Source organism: Corvus brachyrhynchos, unplaced genomic scaffold, assembly GCF_000691975.1.
Source record: "Corvus brachyrhynchos isolate BGI_N302 unplaced genomic scaffold, ASM69197v1 scaffold30, whole genome shotgun sequence".
Classification (NCBI taxonomy): Eukaryota; Metazoa; Chordata; class Aves; order Passeriformes; family Corvidae; genus Corvus; species Corvus brachyrhynchos.
Window position 1 is genome coordinate 509395 of NW_008235742.1, and position 17635 is coordinate 527029.

Genomic DNA, 17635 nt, shown 5'->3' on the forward strand with positions numbered 1-17635 from the left:
CACTGAATCACTTGTCCTTTCTCCAAAGTACAGAACATGAACTGCTGAATATGTATTAGCTCTGGTTCTGAGTAATAAACCACATCAAATGCTGAGAACAAACAATGGGTGGCAGTGAAAATGAGGTGGCGACATAAAAGAAGCATTGAAAAAGAAAGATCTGGCAACCTAAACTTTCATGAAACCAAAATTTTCAGCTACATTTTAGGGACAAAATCACTCCTCTCTCCTAATTGATTATATTAAGCTCTGCCACTCTGTCTGACTTAGGGCTGAGGTGGAGGAAACAGGTGGGTGATGATTTGTTTATCCTACCCAAGACCCCACAGTAGTGTGGAAAACTCTGAGATCCCTCTTGCGCTCTCTTTGGATGGGGATATTGATGGAAGAATGGGGTTTTCTCTCCTACTGTGTGTTTTTATCCTCCTATCCTGGAAAAACATTTAGATTTTGCTGCTGGGACTTGCTGCCCCAGTCTCTGATGAGCTCATGTGGGTTTGGGTGTTTGCTGAGAGGGTCAGAGGGAGCTCCAGATTCACCCCAAAATGGGCTGTTTTTCTTTGTGGATTCTTCAGTACCAACTATTCTTCACATCCCATGGATTCCTGCTTCCACAGAACCAAGGCTTCCTCTGCAGGTGCCTTCTGCTGCCAACTCCATGCCCATGGGTGCAAGGGTGATCCTGCTATCAAGACTCCTTCAAAATTAGTTTATACAACCATTTCCATCATTCCAAGGAAAAATGATTGCCAGTTGCTGAAAGCAGATTTCAACACCAATCCTTTTTCCAAACAAAACAAAACAAAACAAAAACAAAAACAAAAAAAAAAAAAAAAAAAAAAAAAAAAAAAAAAAAAACTTTTTTGGGTGGTTTAAAAAAAAAAAAAAAAAAAAAAAAAAAAAAAAAAAAAAAAAAAAAAAAAAAAAAAAAAAAAAAAAAAAAAAAAAAAGCTTTTTTGGTTGGTTGTTTTTTCCCTCTCAAAAGGAGGCAGTTCCAAAATAATTTGCTACATCCTGCCCAGCATGGTAAAAGGAAGTACCCGGTGCAGCTGCACCTTGTTGGTGCTTTCAGAAACAATTTCAATTCCCACTTTCTACTTAACGTCTCACCTTTCGTCTGCATCACACACGGTTGTTTAGCAGTGGAGGCCAAGCTGTGACCTCCAACAGAGGGTTCTGTGCTGTTTGCTGCTCTTTCTCACCACAGTTCTTGGCTCACAGCTCCAGAGCTGTGCCAGGGTCTGTGTGGCACAGTGTGGGCGCTGGTTTGAGCCCCCCATGGCATGTCCCAGGTGCAAACTGGGCAAACCATCTTATGGTTCCACCGTGGAAAATAATCACCTCTGCACTTTCCATACTGCACGTAAGGCTTGTGTTTCCTTGTAGTAACAGAGGAGGATGCACCTGAGTTTTGATCAAGGCTTTTCCATGCCTGCTTTCACAAAAAACATCACCATCACTCTGGCTGTCCATGACATCCAAAGTTGAAATGTTTTCCTGTAGGTATTTGAAGGACTTCCAGAGAAAAATTCACCTTCTGATGAATGGGACCAGCAGAAGCCACAAGGAAAGAGGCTTTTTCAACCCAAATAGAAATTGGAAGGGTTGGGATTTTTTCACCTGTTATGGTTTAGAGTCTGCTTCGCCTCCCTGACAGTCAGACAGGAGACAGCTTTGATGCAAAGCAATCTGAGGAAAAAATGGCTCAGTACAGGTTGAACTAAAATTAACCAAGTGATTGCAGAGTCTGGAGCCACCGGATTCCTTTTTCAGCCCAGACTTTTCTCTGTACTGGCACGCACAGGGAATACCATGTGATCAGGAGATTGGCAGCTGTGTGGAAGGTTTGTATCTGTCACTTAAAAATCATATCAACATATTTTATTAGATCAGGGAGTTTCCAGGCTGGTCTGCCTCAATCAAGAGGAAGGAAGCTGTGACTTCATGTAGAATAGGGAAATTTAACCAAGGAAAAACACAATTATCCCTAAAAACTAACAAAGTTCACACAGTGGAAAAAAGAAGTGCTATCATCTCTTCTATTAGACAAGTAAAAACTGTGTAAGAGAAAAGCATTCATGGAGTCCAAGCCAGGGAACTATTTTTCTTGAGGCCATTCATGGAGTTAATATACACTGAGAAAAAAAAGCTGCAGCTTTTACAGAACAAAGTACCGGTGTGATGCGTTAAGGCTGATGCACATGGTTTCATTTCCTGGGGAGATGATTACAAGATGAAAGACATACTCCAGAGTAATATTTTTGTTTCACCTGAAACACTGTAAAAACAATGGGTTCTGGAAAAAATCCAAAATAAAGCTGCGGTGGCAACTTCAGACTGAGTCACCACCCAAACAGTGCTTGTGTGTGCTCTATAAAATGATAGGATCACAAAGGGTTTGGGTTGGAAGGACATTAAAGCTCATCCAGTCCCATCCCCCGCCATGGGCAGGGACACCTTCCACTGTCCCAGGTTGCTCCAAGCCCCGTCCAACCTGGCCTTGGACACTTCCAGGGATGAGGCAGCCACAGCTTCTCTGGGCACCCTGTGCCAGGGCCTCCCCACCCTACCAGGGAGGGATTTCTCCCATATATCCAACATGAATTTCCCCTTTTTCAGCTTAAAGCCATTCCCTCTTGTCCTGTCACTCCACTTCCTGAAGCAGAGCCCCTCTCTGCTTCCTTTTAGGTCCCTTCAGATGGGTCTTAGAGCAGATGGCTGCTCTAAGGTATCCACACAACCTTCTCTTCTCCAGGCTGAAAATGCAGAAATAAAAGAGTCAAGAGCACCAAATAAGAGGGCAAGTTGGAAGGTTTCTGAATCTTAGCTGTTTTCTCTAGGAGGAAGTTTCGGAATGAAAACCCCCAAAATTCTCCATTTAATCTGAGACTCTGGCATCAAATAGAGAGAACATAAGTTTTGTCCTGTTGTTAAGCAAAGTTTACCAGGAGCGATCAGAAAAGCACAAGGAATAAAACCCAGAAGCCATTAAAGACAACGGCAGGAAAGGGTGATGTAGCTCAAGTGTTTTACAAGGAGTGGGGTCATAATCGTGAAATCCTCAGCACATGCAAAAAGTCAACTGGGTAACAAAGAAACTTAATCATCTTAATGTGGCATTTTAATGATGTTGCTGATTTGCTGTGCCAATTCAGAGATAATGAGCCCCTAATGCTACAGATGTTCAACCAGACTAAAGCAAAAAAAAAGGAAAAAGAAAAGCTTTTCTTGTATGCCATTTCCTAACTATCCAATTAAACAAATTGTGAAAGCATATAAATAGTTTACCAGGTTTTGACAGCTGTTAATGGGATTCAGATGCCGAGGAACAAGAAGGGAGTCGATACGGGGCATATTGGAGGGTTCTTGTGACTACCTGGGTTTGACAGGTATTAACTGATGATTCATCACTGTTATCTCCACAAAACCCGACAGACACACGCCAGAGCTGCTCCCCTCCAGAAGGAGAAACTCCTGTACCTAACCCAGCCTGAGGCAGAGAGTGGTGAAGCTGAAAAAGTCGTTGGAGTTTCCAAATTCAAGGCAGAATCCTGCATGTTTGTGAGAAACACCTCAGCCATGGAATCAACACACTGGGGGCAAAGATAAGTCATTAATAAAATAATCCACATTCCTTAGTGAATAAAGAGAGTAGTACATCCCATAAAAATTATAAACTGGGGGGAAATTATTAAGATAACCAATGCTATGTCTAAGTTTTTTTCCTTAACAAGAAGAAAACATTTACATGCATATATTGAAAATTTGGACACTGTAACTAATGGGGAACTATAAAATGTGAAGTGACACAACAGCAACATGAGATCTTTTTTTTTAATGAGACAACCCAAGCAGAGTTAAGACAACTTTTCTCCATGTTTTCCTTCTACCCCACTGCAGATACCCATCTAGGGAAGGGAAAGGATTTCAAGCCTTTTTGGCCCACCCTGGCTTTGTTTACCCTCTGACTCCAGCCTGGGCTCCCTTTTTCCCAACAGCTTTTATGAGATCACTGTTTGCCAACAAAGGAAGAGCAATCACCTCACAGCAGAATTAACTTCCAGCCAGCCAGCCGAGACAACCACCCCAACCAGGACGTGATGACAAGAAATGCCCTTGCAGAGTGCAGACACTGGGCCTGTCCCATTCCTCAGGTTCCTTTTTGTGTCACTATGGGCCAAAGCAGAGACTTCTGCACAAAAAGTCCCAAATATTGTATTTATTACTTGGACATATTGGCTTTGGGTTTATTTTATCTTTATGCCTTTTAGTATTTTTTGTACTGTTGTTCAGTAGCCATTTTTGTACAAAAAACCCCTAGTACTTTATTTTGTTTAGATACTTTATAAAGCAGACATGAGTAGTAATTCCTAAATGACCCAGTGCAGAATGCACCTGGTGGAAATTTCACTTCTAAATATAGGAGAGAAACTTTCAGCATTCCCCTTTGTGGAGTGCAGGCTCAATGGTAATGAGTCTCCTTGGTTTTATTGTGACTTGAAACAAAAATAGAAACAAATCAAATTGAAATGCAGCACTGAAAATTGGAAAGAAAATTAAAAAAAAATCAGCCAGGCATCATTTTCCAAGTGCTCAGATGTGTATTTTCTACTTCATTAATACCAGTGCCTCTTATCATTAAAGCATAGTGTAATTTATCTAGTTGTACAATTAATTGCGAAATAACCCCAACCAAACAACACACGTCATTTCCAAGCCATATGAGTCAGGAAACTTGAATTATGTAACTGGTTCTTCAAGCATCTAACTAAAACCAATAATTTTTCTTATAAAGATTAATATTCCTGTGTAAATCTATACTTTCACACACAATATTTCCCCACTATCATCATTTTCTGCATAATAATACTCTAGTGTTTTTTTAGGATTTTGACTCAATAGGTTTCCAAATTATGATGACGTTATACTAACAGGAATAGGGATAAAGGAGAAATGTTCCTCGGAACTGAGTGTTCCCAAAGCTGGAGTTAAACAGGACAAACTGTACAGCAACACTGTGCAATGCTGGGTTTAGAGAAGGAAATGGAATTTAACTTCATTTAACTGCATTTAAATGTTCTTAACTGAAGATACAAACAGAGTTTGGGGAAGCAGAATGACATTCCCTGGGACAAATTGGGCTAGAGGTTGGAAAAATATGGCTAGTGTATGCTCAGCTATCATGGGATTTTATTTTGGTTGTTTAATTTTAAAAAGTGGCAATAATTTGCCATTTTTACTTGACATTCTACACCCCCATTGCTGGATGGGAGCACAGAGGCAATGCCATCCCACATCCCCATGCCTGCAGGGCCCAGGTTTTCCAACACCTGTCCCAGATGAAATTTGTTTTAATTTTGACACCTGTTAATGTTATCCTTTCAGATTTGAATATCTTTAAAGTCTTCCTCTTACAAAAAAACACAGAAAAAGATGAAACTGCATGAGCTCTTCCCTTCCTTTGCTGTTAAGATACCATCACCCAGAGAAAACATTCCTAAAATTACAATTCCTGAAGTCCAGTAAGGCAGATACAATCACAACCGTTAAATCAGACTTCAATGAGACAGTTAATCAGAGAACATCTGGACCCAACAGTCAGACTGAGAAAGGCCACATGTTAAATTCAGATAATCACTGGCATTACTTATATCGAGGGACCAATCACTAATGTGACCACTCAGGCATGGTCGACTCTGGTCAACTGTGCTTCAAATGAACTTCAAACCTGAGAAATTCAGTGTAGTTTCATTTAATCTTTGTAAATTCATCTCCCAAGAGCCTTTCTGACAATGCAATATAGTCTTGTAAGAAAAATAAAATATGGAGAGAAAATAAGATAAAATAATACGAAGAACTGGGAAATCTGTGATAAATACCTGAGGAATTTCAACACATATAGACTGAAGGCAGGAGCTTGGTTCAGATGTTCTTGAACCCCCTGAACAGTGCACTGATTTGACTGAACTATAAAAAAAATCCAGTAGTAAATAATCTTGATTTGAATTTTAGATTACACCTATGTTCTCTCCTATTTGAGGTTCTTGTAATTAAGTATTTGTAGTTTACTTTTAGCATAGTCTTCTAGAGAAGCATGTGCATCTTCTCTGTGTTCCCTTAGTAACGTTGATCTTACAGCTCTTTCCCAGCCTAAACGTTCCCAGGAGTCTGTGATTCAGACCTGTACAACAAATCCAATCCTCCCTGGAAAACCAGGGTTACTCAAACCGCCCGTCCGGGAGCACCTGCAGCTCCCAGAGCCGCTCCTGGAGGTGGAGCTCCTGCACCAGGAGAGGCAGGAGAAGAGTGCAGCTGGCACGCACGGCAGGTGAGCGCAGCCACTCGCTGTTCCGCGGGAGTACAGGGACCCGAACTCCGGATTAACAAAGTTCCCAACGCTCCTGCAGAGCAGAAGGAACTAAAGCCGGAACAAGAACTGGAGCGAATGCAGCGTGATAGGAGACGGCGCTGAGGACACGGCAACGCCGGCCCGAGGAATCCCGGGTGAAACAGACACCGAGCACCCGGTGCAAACTCTGCATAGTTCAGTTAAAAGTCAGTCAGCAAAGTCAGCAACGAGAGACAAGAGCCATCAATTCCAGTGCTCAGAGAAATATTTGTGGCATTTCAGCAAAGTTTTGACTCTCGTGGATCTGTTTCCTTTTCCCGATGCTTTTCCAGCAGCATAAGCAGAGTGAACCTGCCCCTTCAACTCCCATTTTGTGCCAAATGAACAGCCTGGTTTGGGGGCAAAATGTGACTCATCCCCATTAACTGATTTCCTTTCCACTAATCTGTATTTCCAAAAAATGGATTATTTCCTACAACATCATGTGATTTGAGTTCCCAGGGCCATTTTCTGCATCTTCACTTATTTCTGCTGGGGGGAGTTGGGAGGGATCACAACTCATCTGCCTTGGACTAGATTTAATTTTGATGCCAAAGGAATAAATATTTCTCTCACCTGTAATTTCAGGTAATTATTTTGTATGGATCCAAGATACACACTGTAGAAGAACTGAAGAAAAATGGAGTTTTAAAAGTTATGGAGGGAAGCCCATCATCTATTGAATAACTGTGCATCCATCCTCTTTCCAGCCCTTGTTCTGTCTGAGAGCTTCCACTGGGAGTCAGGATATCTCAAAAGTAAATTCTATTTTCTAATCACTATAATGGGTTAATTAGAATGAGAAATAGCTGCACTTTCTGATTATCTCCAGGCAGTCAGAGTATCCGAGTGTCTATGTCAGTGCTGAGTGCTCAGGATAGTCCAGCTGATGTCAATCATTTACAGGCTGGGTGACACCACCGCCCCGTTGATGTCACCTCAAGAGGATCGTTTGTTGATAAGGAAAACGCGGCTTTCAGACCCAGTAGAGCCCCCAGAGAAGCCCGACCCGTTCAGCACAGACTCCTTGCTGGGTTTAACACTACAGAAATCCCCTTGCAGTGAACTTCTGCTGATGTTGTGAGATAACCCCGAGTCCCATGAGCGCCGGGGCTCGAGCTGGGCTTGGGAGATGTAATATTCTGATAAAAAACGGCACTTCCTTTCCAGGCAGATAAGTGCGTGTTCTTGCAGCACCGCTGGAACCTCGCTGAGCGCCCCAGCGAGGCTCTGTCACCTCTCCTGCCTCACTCCAGCCTTTCAACCGCCCCCCTCACATACCTCAGTGCAGCAGCAATTAACATCCATAAACCACAAATGTGGCTTTTATCTCTTTTTAGCTCACAACCATGAAAGCTCGCTGACATTCATAACACCCCAAAAGTTGTCTGCCTCAACAGCTGAGAGAATTAAGACATAATTAAACATTTGTGCTTGACTGCGACTCCCAGAGGAAAGAACGTGGCTTTTTAAATGTAATTTTTAAATTAAAGATATGTCAACTTTGGCCACCAAAGGTAAGTGTTGGGGGCACATAAAGAAACAGGGGAAATCAAGCGCTTCCCCCCCGCTCTCACTGCTTGTCTCTTTTCAGACTAGACACAGGAAGCACCATGGGAACAGTGTATTTTTATGGTTGCAGGCAAGCATACACCATGTGCACCACAGCGTGCAGCTTCCAGTCCCTTGAGGCAAAAAAACGGGGTTTTGTTTCTTTTTTTTTCCTTCTTCCCCATCAAGCTTTTAATTACCATTTTACTATAGCCTGCTGCCTAATTGTTTGCCCAATACTTAGCGATGATCATCATGGAAGCTCTTTTAACAGGGGGTGGAATAGGACAAGTTAAGCTGTTTCCAGTGGCATCTCACCTGTATCAGGACACACATAAAAATCACCATAAGCTGATGTGTTTGCACAGGCTCAGAGAAGTACAAATATGGAACTGTTTGCTGAAAAAGTGTATTTTTTAACACCAAATGAGCCTCAGTGATGGTGTTTCAGCCCTATACATTAATTTAATGCTTTTATGAACGGTCTGTAAGCTTTTAAAAGGACCCCAGCACCACTTTTAGCATAAAAGTCTCCATCAAACCAAGTTAGACAACATCTAGACTTAAGCAGGCTCTAGCTTCTGCTCAAAGCCTCGGAATAAATCCGCACAACATACTCACAGTGTCACCCATGAATAATGCAAGAGTCACAAAAACATGTAGTCCAAGAAACTGGAAGATTCCTACTCACTACGGATGGCTGACAAGACATGGAAAAACCAGACATAATTGTGCTGGAGAAAAACATGTTACAGACATACTAAGGCAGTGGAAATCAGGTTATCGAAGGCCTGATCTCTCTCCATGAGTCAGTGGCCTCATGTTCCTATGATGGCCTTCAGCAGATGGAACAAACCCCGGGGGCACGGATCATGCGGGGGTTCAGGAGAGAAAAAGGAGAGGTTTCTGTGTCACAGGCTGTCACCAGCGATGAATTGGGAAGGTGCTGGAGTGGAATTGCTCACTCACAAAAGTGATTAACATTTATGAGAATCACATAAATATTTTCCGTTATTTATCTTTAAATTTGATATAAAATGAGGGGATTAGTGATTATATCAGTGTGCGAAATAAAGATATTGAGCCTTTTTTTTTCACCAATAGGTTTTTCAGGTGTAGGCAGGACATAATCCTTTTCCCAAAAGCCATCACCAATACTGATAATATTTCTTTTCTGTGATCCTGGAGAATATTAAATATTCATTTTTACCAGGGTTAGTGATCCCCAAAAGATAATCCTCCCACCAGGACAGCACTGTCAGAATGTGGTTTCATTTATAGAAGTCAGACAGTAGTTACTGACCCACGAGGACTGCTCAGGGACTAACAGAGCTGCTGCTACTTTATAGAGGGCATGACATGAAAACTGAGATTATTTGTGATTTTCAGTCTCCAACAGCAACTGAACTGGTGCTGTTGGGAGGAAATTTAAGTGCACCTACCGATCCTTGCACGGCCTGGAGTACTAGCACAGCATGCTTAAATATTTAAGATTTATTGTGCTTCCGGTATCAGAATGACTGTAGAGAACAGTGTGTGAAGCACTGAAGAAAACACAATGTATATTTTATTTTGTGCCATTTTACACTGAGATGCTGGAAGTACCTTTTTTGTGCGTTTGAACCAGCTTTCTCCTTGCAATCGTGGCTTTATTCCTACAGTGAGCAGCAAGGAGTAGGGCACTGTGGTACTGAAGGCTCATACTCACTTTATAATAAATGAGCTCTAATGGTAAGGGAGGCTGCTGGAGGGGAATGATGTTTTATTGATATTTATAGCATTGTCTTTGAGATGTAAATTTTCAGTGTTTGCATTCCAGAACAAATGGTAAAGAGACTTTTAGAGATCAGCAGCAATATAAAAAATGAATGGTAAAAGCAGTACCGATACAAACAATCTCTCACATGTCCAACTTGTTCCTGACTTAAATGTATGCAAAAGAGGGTGAGAAATGGTACTGCAGGCACAGGGCAGCCAGAGAACAGAAAAAGAACTTGCTTCGTGCCTGGACACTGCATAGAAGCAGTACGGACATGGCTCCAGGAATGGGAAGGTGGGAAGAAGTTACAGCAACTCCTCTCAGATGGTCAGTACTGAGGGGGTTGGGAAAGAAACCCTGTCCTGGCTTTCTGCACCCACAGCTCAATAAGCAGGAGGAGTGAAGGGCCAGGACACTGGGAAAGCACAGGGAAAAGTGAGCTAGTGAGTGGAATTAGTGCAAGGGGTGGACAAAGAGCTGGAGCATGGCTGTGAATATTTTATGTGCTGTGGGATCTGAGAGATCAGCTGCCTTGGATGTAGAAAAGGCTCAAGTCTTCCATATTCTGTCTATTCTATTAAACTTCTGTATTTAGTGTAAGCAGAGCAGAACTCACCTGCCCAAGGCAGGCTCTATATTGCAGATATCTATACTGAGCTACTCTTGACTGACTGCAGAATCCTGCTAAGCAGCAGCTGCTCTGGGGACATGAGGCTTTTCACCCTAAACCAGACACATAAACTTGGTCAGAAAATCTGTGTGATGTCTCTCCATAAACTGTCCAGAAAGGCCAGACCAGCACAGTTCCAGATATCGGCACTATAGATCCTTGAGTGAGATTCATCTCACCGCTCCCTTGAGTGTTTTATGTTGGCTTGCAATTTGTTAACCGATTAAAACGTTTGGTCTTTAATAATGCAAAAGAATAACTTCTGCAAAATAATCACATTAATGTTAGAGGGAACAACCAAAGCTACTTGCTCAGCCAAAACACATAATTCTTTAGTGATTTACTTGATTTGTGTGATAAAAACTCTACCTCAAACTCCTACCCAAAGCCACAGTCATAATTTCCCTTGGCACTGCCGCACTGCCACAGACCTGTGGCACAGAAAGGCACTGTGAAACTGGTAACAACACCATGTGCGTTCTCCCCAGGGCACGTGCCCCACATCCTCCACCAGGCACACTCCTCACTGCTTGTGGCTGAGGCCCCTGGAACAGATGAACATTCTCAGATCATGGGCAGGAACTGTTGCTAATGCTGAGATCTCAATTTAGGAGCTTCTACAGCACGTAAGAAGCTCAGCATCTATGTCATACACACATATAAACCCCAGAGCTCTGAGGGCTGTAAGATTGCCAAGTTCCAGGAGCTGCTACTTTTATCTTCTATCTACAAATGAAGAGGGCCTTCTGGTTTTTAAAGACAGTACGTATTGGTTTACTCTTTCAATTAATCCCTGTGTCTTCTCTCAGACCCGTAGGAAGGGTTTATTCTTCAAATTCAACAGTAAACATGGAAAACTGACCAACCTCCCCTTCACCCACGGTTTAAAGTACAGCATTGCTGCTACAGTTTTAAATTTTACAGGCCTGAGTGGTCCTGTGAATTTGAGATAACTTCTTCTTTCGTTCAAAAAAAAGAATAAATTATCAAGTTATTTTTTAGGTATGAAAGTACTTAGCAGCATTAATAAAAAATTGCAGTCCTAACACGGGATTTGCCTATGCAAACTGTTCTTAGGAATTTGTATGTTACTACACAAATTAAAGGCTCACCAGATGCACTTGCTCTTTTATCTTCCCATCCATTTTTCATAGCTCCTGTAAAACTGACCTTGGTAAAATGCACGTGAGGTTCCCCAATGGAAAAGGGTTGCTCCTCCTTAGACCATGTTGAAATGCTCCAAATGAATTGTATTGCTATTCCATTTACAGACATACTCTTATAGCATAATCAGATGAATAAAAAGACAAAGTGTAACCATTATTTTTCAGAATTCCAGCTCTACTTTACCTCCTGCTTCTTCATTGGACTGATTGTGTTCCTTCATATCTTCCACATTATCCATGCTTTCCATTTCCTGGGATTTGTTCAGATTACAGTCTGTCAAATCCTCTTGTTCTTCTGGAGGAAAAAAAAAAAAGGGCAAAATATAATTAACTATTTATTCTCCAATAATATTTCCAGGTGATTCCCGCAAAGCACCTGCACACTCTCAGCACTGCTGACAGTGCCCATAACGTTATTTCTATGGATGCACTGGCTGCACTTTGGGGAATTATTTTACTTCCCAAAGTCCCACACAAGATCTCACACACACCTTGAACCCATTTTCAGCTTTTGCTCAGATCTAAATATTCTGGAGGTTGTTCTAAATGACAACAGGAATAAAACCCAGTATATCTAACTCTATCATAGGTGCTCTGACTACTGCTGTGAGCAGGGATGGAGCTTCTTGGAGCATGGCAAAGGAATCACAGCTCCACTTTGTTCTTCTGGGCAAAATATTAATCATTCTGGCCCTAGGCCAGGAAACTGCTCAACCACGTGTAATCAAGGCCTCTTTGAACCCACTTGCACTTCTCTGGTTATTCCACATGTGTATTTTTAAATATCAACATTATCATGCTGATCAGCATCCCAGAGATCCCAGCCTCTCTCCTCGGAAATAAAGAACATTTTTAACTTTAGTGAAATCTATTCGGGTGAAGTGTTTTAAATAAAGCCTCTTTCATTAACCCCACAATGCAAACTAGCTCCATATTATGTGTATTTCTTTAAATTTCAGATCAGTATTTCATTAAAAAAACAGACAGTATTTTCTTTCAAACATTCTGGGAATTTTTAAAATTTACAGTAATACTGTGAAATTGCTGGTAAATTCTTTAACCTACTGATAGCTGGATGGTAACATCCCCAATCCTTCTCAAGCTAGATATTACATTGTAGATGGAAAGAAGCTCAACTTTTTGATTAACAAGAAAGTGAAACACTTGTCAAACTCACTCACAAGGTTTGTTTTCATATTTTCAGAAATGCAGTCAACCAAGAGAATTGCATTATTCTTGCTTCCCTAATCAAAACTTCCAGCTTTCTCTTGAAAACGTTTCCTTTCCTTCTACAGGCTTTTTTTTCCACTTTATTATAATTTTCCAATGTTATCTTGGACTTCCACCGTTTTATTTCAACTATAAAATTTACTTTTTTTTGCCTTTAATGCTCCTCTTTGTACTTTTGACTCTGTTACTCAGTGTCCTGGGACTCTAAACCAGCTGCAATTCATGTTATTTTTCTTCATTTAAATGTAAATTTGTCAAAAGAGGGTGGAAGAACATAACTGAACAGCACCGTACCTGCAGCTATGGGCTGTTCCTGAGGGTTACTGAGGTCCATCCCGGGCTGTGAATCTGCAAAAGACAGAAGAGCAGCCTGAGGTGCTTAATATTTAGAACAGTTCACGACACAGTTGTTACAATCTTACAAATTCCTGTTTTCTTGGCTGAAAGTAAAATTGAAAAATAAAACATTTCGAAGATATAAAAACCAAATTAGTATTGTGCTTCACTTTTTTATATCCTGAGCACTGGCCTGTGCCCAGAAAAGGGATTAAATACGATTTCCTAACTTCAAAAAGTTATAGAACAGAGTACCTTATGCTTTTGATTTACTCATTGAGTACCCTGTGAGCACAGTACAGCCATAGTAACTCCGTAGGAAGTTAATTTCTCTAAAGTACAAAAATATTCTTACACTCCTCTTCCCATGCAAAGGGAAACCCCCATTATCTTCACAAGATCTACTTGGTTTTCATGGGAATGCAAGTCTAATTCCCACTGAGAAATTCCAGAAGGGATCAAATGCTAGGAATTTTAAAAATTTTTCAGAGGGACTACCCATGCGGCCTGGTTTCCCAGCCTGGGGGCTCAGCAGAGCTTTGAAGGCAACACAAGCTGCAGATATTCCCACTGCCCACTGCAGTGCCCAAATTTCAGCTGGTGAGTTGAACTGGAGGCACAGACCTGAGCTGTCCCGTTATGTCTTTACTCAAGGCCTCCCTGCCTTGAGATTTCATTGTTAGGAGGCTGAATTCTTAATACAGACACAGTTACCTGCTTCCTTCCTCCTTTCTTTCCCGTAGTTTTTTCCCCCTCTTTATTTTTTACATGCCATAACATCTTTTATCAGCTTTGAACCTAAAAAATAATAGTTCCTGGACCGGGAAAATTTCTTCCTGGCAGTTACATAACAGAAACACCCAGGCAGTGGGCATGAGGTGTTAACCACGGGTGACATTTACCCCACAATTATCTGTCTTTACCTCCTCTGCATATGGAACATTTTTGTGGTCTCTGCAACGTTAAAATATAAAGCTCTGGTAACTCTTCAGCGAGGCAGCCTGGTATCAGGAGAGGTACTCCAAAAAAACTGCATGAATAGAGGGTGGGATAATGTGTGCAACAAAATAAAGGCCTTGCATCATAGTCACAGAATTAAATGATAAAAAGTTCAGATATTTACTGAATCTATATTTTGAAATAAATAAAAGGAACTGTATAGTTATAGCCCTTAATTTCTCATTTTCATTCTATTATGCCAGGAAAATTGAGGTACAAAGAAGCAGATGGACCAATTTATACAGCAAATAATGGTTAGAAAACATCAGTAAATTATGGGTAAATTAATCAAAATTTTCTCTAATATTGATTTTACCTTTACACTGCAATAATAGCCCAGGGAAGCTGTGGCTGCCCCATCCCTGGAAGTGTTCAAGGCCAGGCTGGATGGGGCTTGGAGCAACCTGGTCAAGTGGAAGATGGCAGGGCGTGGAACTGGATGAGCTTTAAGGTCCCTTCCAACCCAAAACATTCAGTGATTCCATGAATACAGACACTTAAATTACGCAAACCCTTGTAATTTTGCACAAAATTAAACAAAATCTGCCTTGTCCTGCAACACTTGATTTTGGTTTTAATTGCTTTCAGAAACCCTGCACAGTTGCCCATTTGGGTCAAAGCCCCAGTCTGAAGCCCCAGTCTGAAGCCCCAGGGTGCCTTTGAAACCTTGGCAGCAATTCTGTCTTCCCCTGAGCTTCCAGGAGGCTGTGGAAGGAAAAACTAGAACCCCCTACATGACTGCTTGAATTCCAATAATTCTACATATATTCCTGGATAACTATACATTTTTAGAAACCATTGCATTCCTTGGGTTTCCCTGGCAGCTGCAGGACAACTTGCTGGAGAACGGCTCTGCCCGAACCCCACGAGAGCTGAGCAGGACCTGCTCAGCCTCCTTGGACCCTCATCTGCTCCCTGCCGAGATGGAGTCTATGAATTTATTCATATTTTGTTGAACACAACAGGTTCATGCCCATGATGGCTGCTGGACAGGACAACCCTTCGGAAGAGATAAGAACGATGACACACTACAGAATATTTCTCTTCTTGCTTGAGAAACATCCCGGTCTTCGTTTCACTTCCAAGCCTCTGACCTTCCCTCACCAGCACCTGGTTTCTTTACCGCATCAGTCTCCAGCAGCTTCTTACAGCCTTAGTGATCTCTTAATATTTAACCTCAGCTCTCTTTCCTGAGTATCCTTCACAGATCCTTCACAGCGACAGGAGAACATGTGGGTAGATTCCATCCCTGATTCTATACCAGTAAGGCCAATTTTCTACCAAATATTCAGAAAAACACAAGGCAGGAAATCACTTACAGAACACGTTTGTCTTCCCAAGCTTCAAAGAGCTCCACTGGCTGGGGTGCATGGGAAGAGGGTGCCCGTCTCTGCGTGCTGCAGCCAAGGCACAGTGTGCATTTACAAAGCAGAAGTAAAATTCATGTGCTTTCGAAACCAATCCTTGGCCATCCTGTGTTCTACGCCAATAGGCAAAGGGAGCCAAAATATTCAAATAGCTTGCTAAAAAGGTGCTATGGTATTTTGATATGCAACACTATTCATACTTTATCCTGGAATTTGGCCAGAACAGTCAACGAGAAATTTAACCCCCCTAAAATGGATATTTTTCAAATCACTGGTGACCCTAATAGCTTTCTGTCCTTAATACAGAATGGGAGGTATATCTTGAATTATTATAATTTCACCTATTTGTCCCCAGAATGAAACCAGCATGCTGCCTTTTTCCTGCCAGCTGCACTTTTCGGCCCAACAACACAGGGAAGAAGACACCTTTGAAAATCCCATCTGCTGTTAGTCCTTCCATCAGAGCATATGGAGCAAACACAGCCAGTTTCCTTATCTGAAGCCAGTGCCTTTGCTATGTGCACCACTCAACCTCTTCCACCCCAACAAGTTTTTCACCTTCAACCCGCACTGGGCCATTAAGGAGAGAAATTCTAGCTAATTTCTCCACTGAATATACTTCTCCAGCATCCGCAGCTTCCATGGCTTTCTGAAGAAAGCATCTGGGCCAAGTAAACTCTTTATGGGGTCTCTGATACTTTGCTGCTCTTAAGCACCATGCAATGTGTAAAATGTCATGGGCATTTTAAGTGCACATGTCATTTTGGGAAGAAATCCTGATCAGCAGTGTATAACTAAGGAGATTTTTGTCATATTGTTGCATACGACCGTCTAAACCCAGTAGAATAATTCAGTGATTCAGTATAGGATATCCTGAAACATAGAATATCCTGAGCTGGAAGAGACCCACTAGGATCATCAAAGTCTAACTCCTGATCCAACCTGTTGATCCCAGCCCAGAACTTGGAGCTGACAGCTGGGCAGTTCTTTCGGTAGTCGCAAAACCAAACGATGTCATGGAGAGATACAATCAACTTTATGACAAATTTTGGTTCAAACACCCACTCTTGCCAGGGCCTGTCTGCTGCTCTGTGACCCTACCAAACCTCCTCACGCTGGGCACGGAAAGTCCAAGCCAGCCGCATTACCCTTCTGTCCTCAGGGCAAGGAGATTTTCCAAGACCCACAGATACGCTCTTGGAAATTACTGTATCCAGGGATAACACATTACAACACTGTTGCACTAACTTCATCCCCAGTGCAACAACCTCAGGCACATTAATGGATCCTCAACATCCTCAAGTACAGACCCAAAACTTCAAGATTATTTCTGTGTTCACTTCGAGCACACAAAAAATAACCCCCCCCCCAAAAGGACTTCTTAGTAAACCTCAGCTGTAGTGAAACCTTGTTATTTTCTAATCGCAGACTATTCCAATACACCTCACAAACTTTCCTCTCCCAAAAAGACAATGATCCAAACTCGATCAAGAAAATGAGGCTGCATTTTAAAGTGCTGAAGTGCCTTCAAAGCCGTTCTTTCAAATCATTAGTACGTCTCTCAAACAGCAACATTCTCAATTCAGTCAGATTCAGTGAGTGGTTATTTACATATAAAAAGTTTAAAAGCCTTTAGCAAAGGAAAATGCACTTTTAAATAGGCTTCTGCAGCTAACTTAAAATAACCAAAAAGCCTCAAGTTCATTAAGACAGAGCAGAATCTAAACTGGAGCCCTTAAAACATTGAGTCAAAGTAAGAATCTCCGCCTTTGAAATAAGAAACCAAGTGATGCTTTGCAAAGCTTCTTTGCCAGGATTGTAAAAAACACCAGAAATCTTGCTTTTCTATGACAGAGAATTATTCCACAACCCAAGATTAAGTCCCAGCTTGGTTTTTCCTGGCTCTGAATATTACGGGCATGTTTTACAGGTGAAAAGAGAGAAGACATCCTTGAATTCGTTAAACCCCAGAATACGAACAGCAGATAAAGCGCGCTCTAAACCCCGACTTTATCACGCACTTTATGATGTCTCTGAAATTAAACAGAGACGGTGCCAAAAGCCCCGTTCGTTTCCCGTTTAATTGCTACACCCGATTCGATTTCTTCTCCAGAGCCTGTCATCTATATGCAGCAAGCGCTGAAAGAAGTGGCTGAAAGCCCCCGGGTG

At 41.8% G+C, this 17635-nt stretch overlaps 1 protein-coding gene across 5 annotated transcripts in view; it reads right to left on the reverse strand.

Annotated features, from left to right (window-relative positions):
- IKZF3 (IKAROS family zinc finger 3) overlaps window positions 1-17635 on the reverse strand; it is a 38036-nt gene that overhangs the window by 16825 nt on the left and 3576 nt on the right. For 3 of the 5 annotated variants that reach the window (XM_017736306.1, XM_017736271.1, XM_008635577.2), the window contains exons 1-3: window positions 15419-15523; window positions 13059-13112; window positions 11719-11829 (exon numbers count right to left, since the gene is read on the reverse strand). In XM_017736306.1, the coding sequence (XP_017591795.1) occupies window positions 11719-11829; window positions 13059-13112; window positions 15419-15470 (217 nt within the window). In that variant the 5' untranslated portion in view covers window positions 15471-15523. Of the gene's footprint in view, window positions 1-11718; window positions 11830-13058; window positions 13113-15418; window positions 15524-17635 lie in introns of those variants that run through there. The other 2 variants (XM_017736358.1, XM_017736210.1) reach the window with 2 other exon arrangements.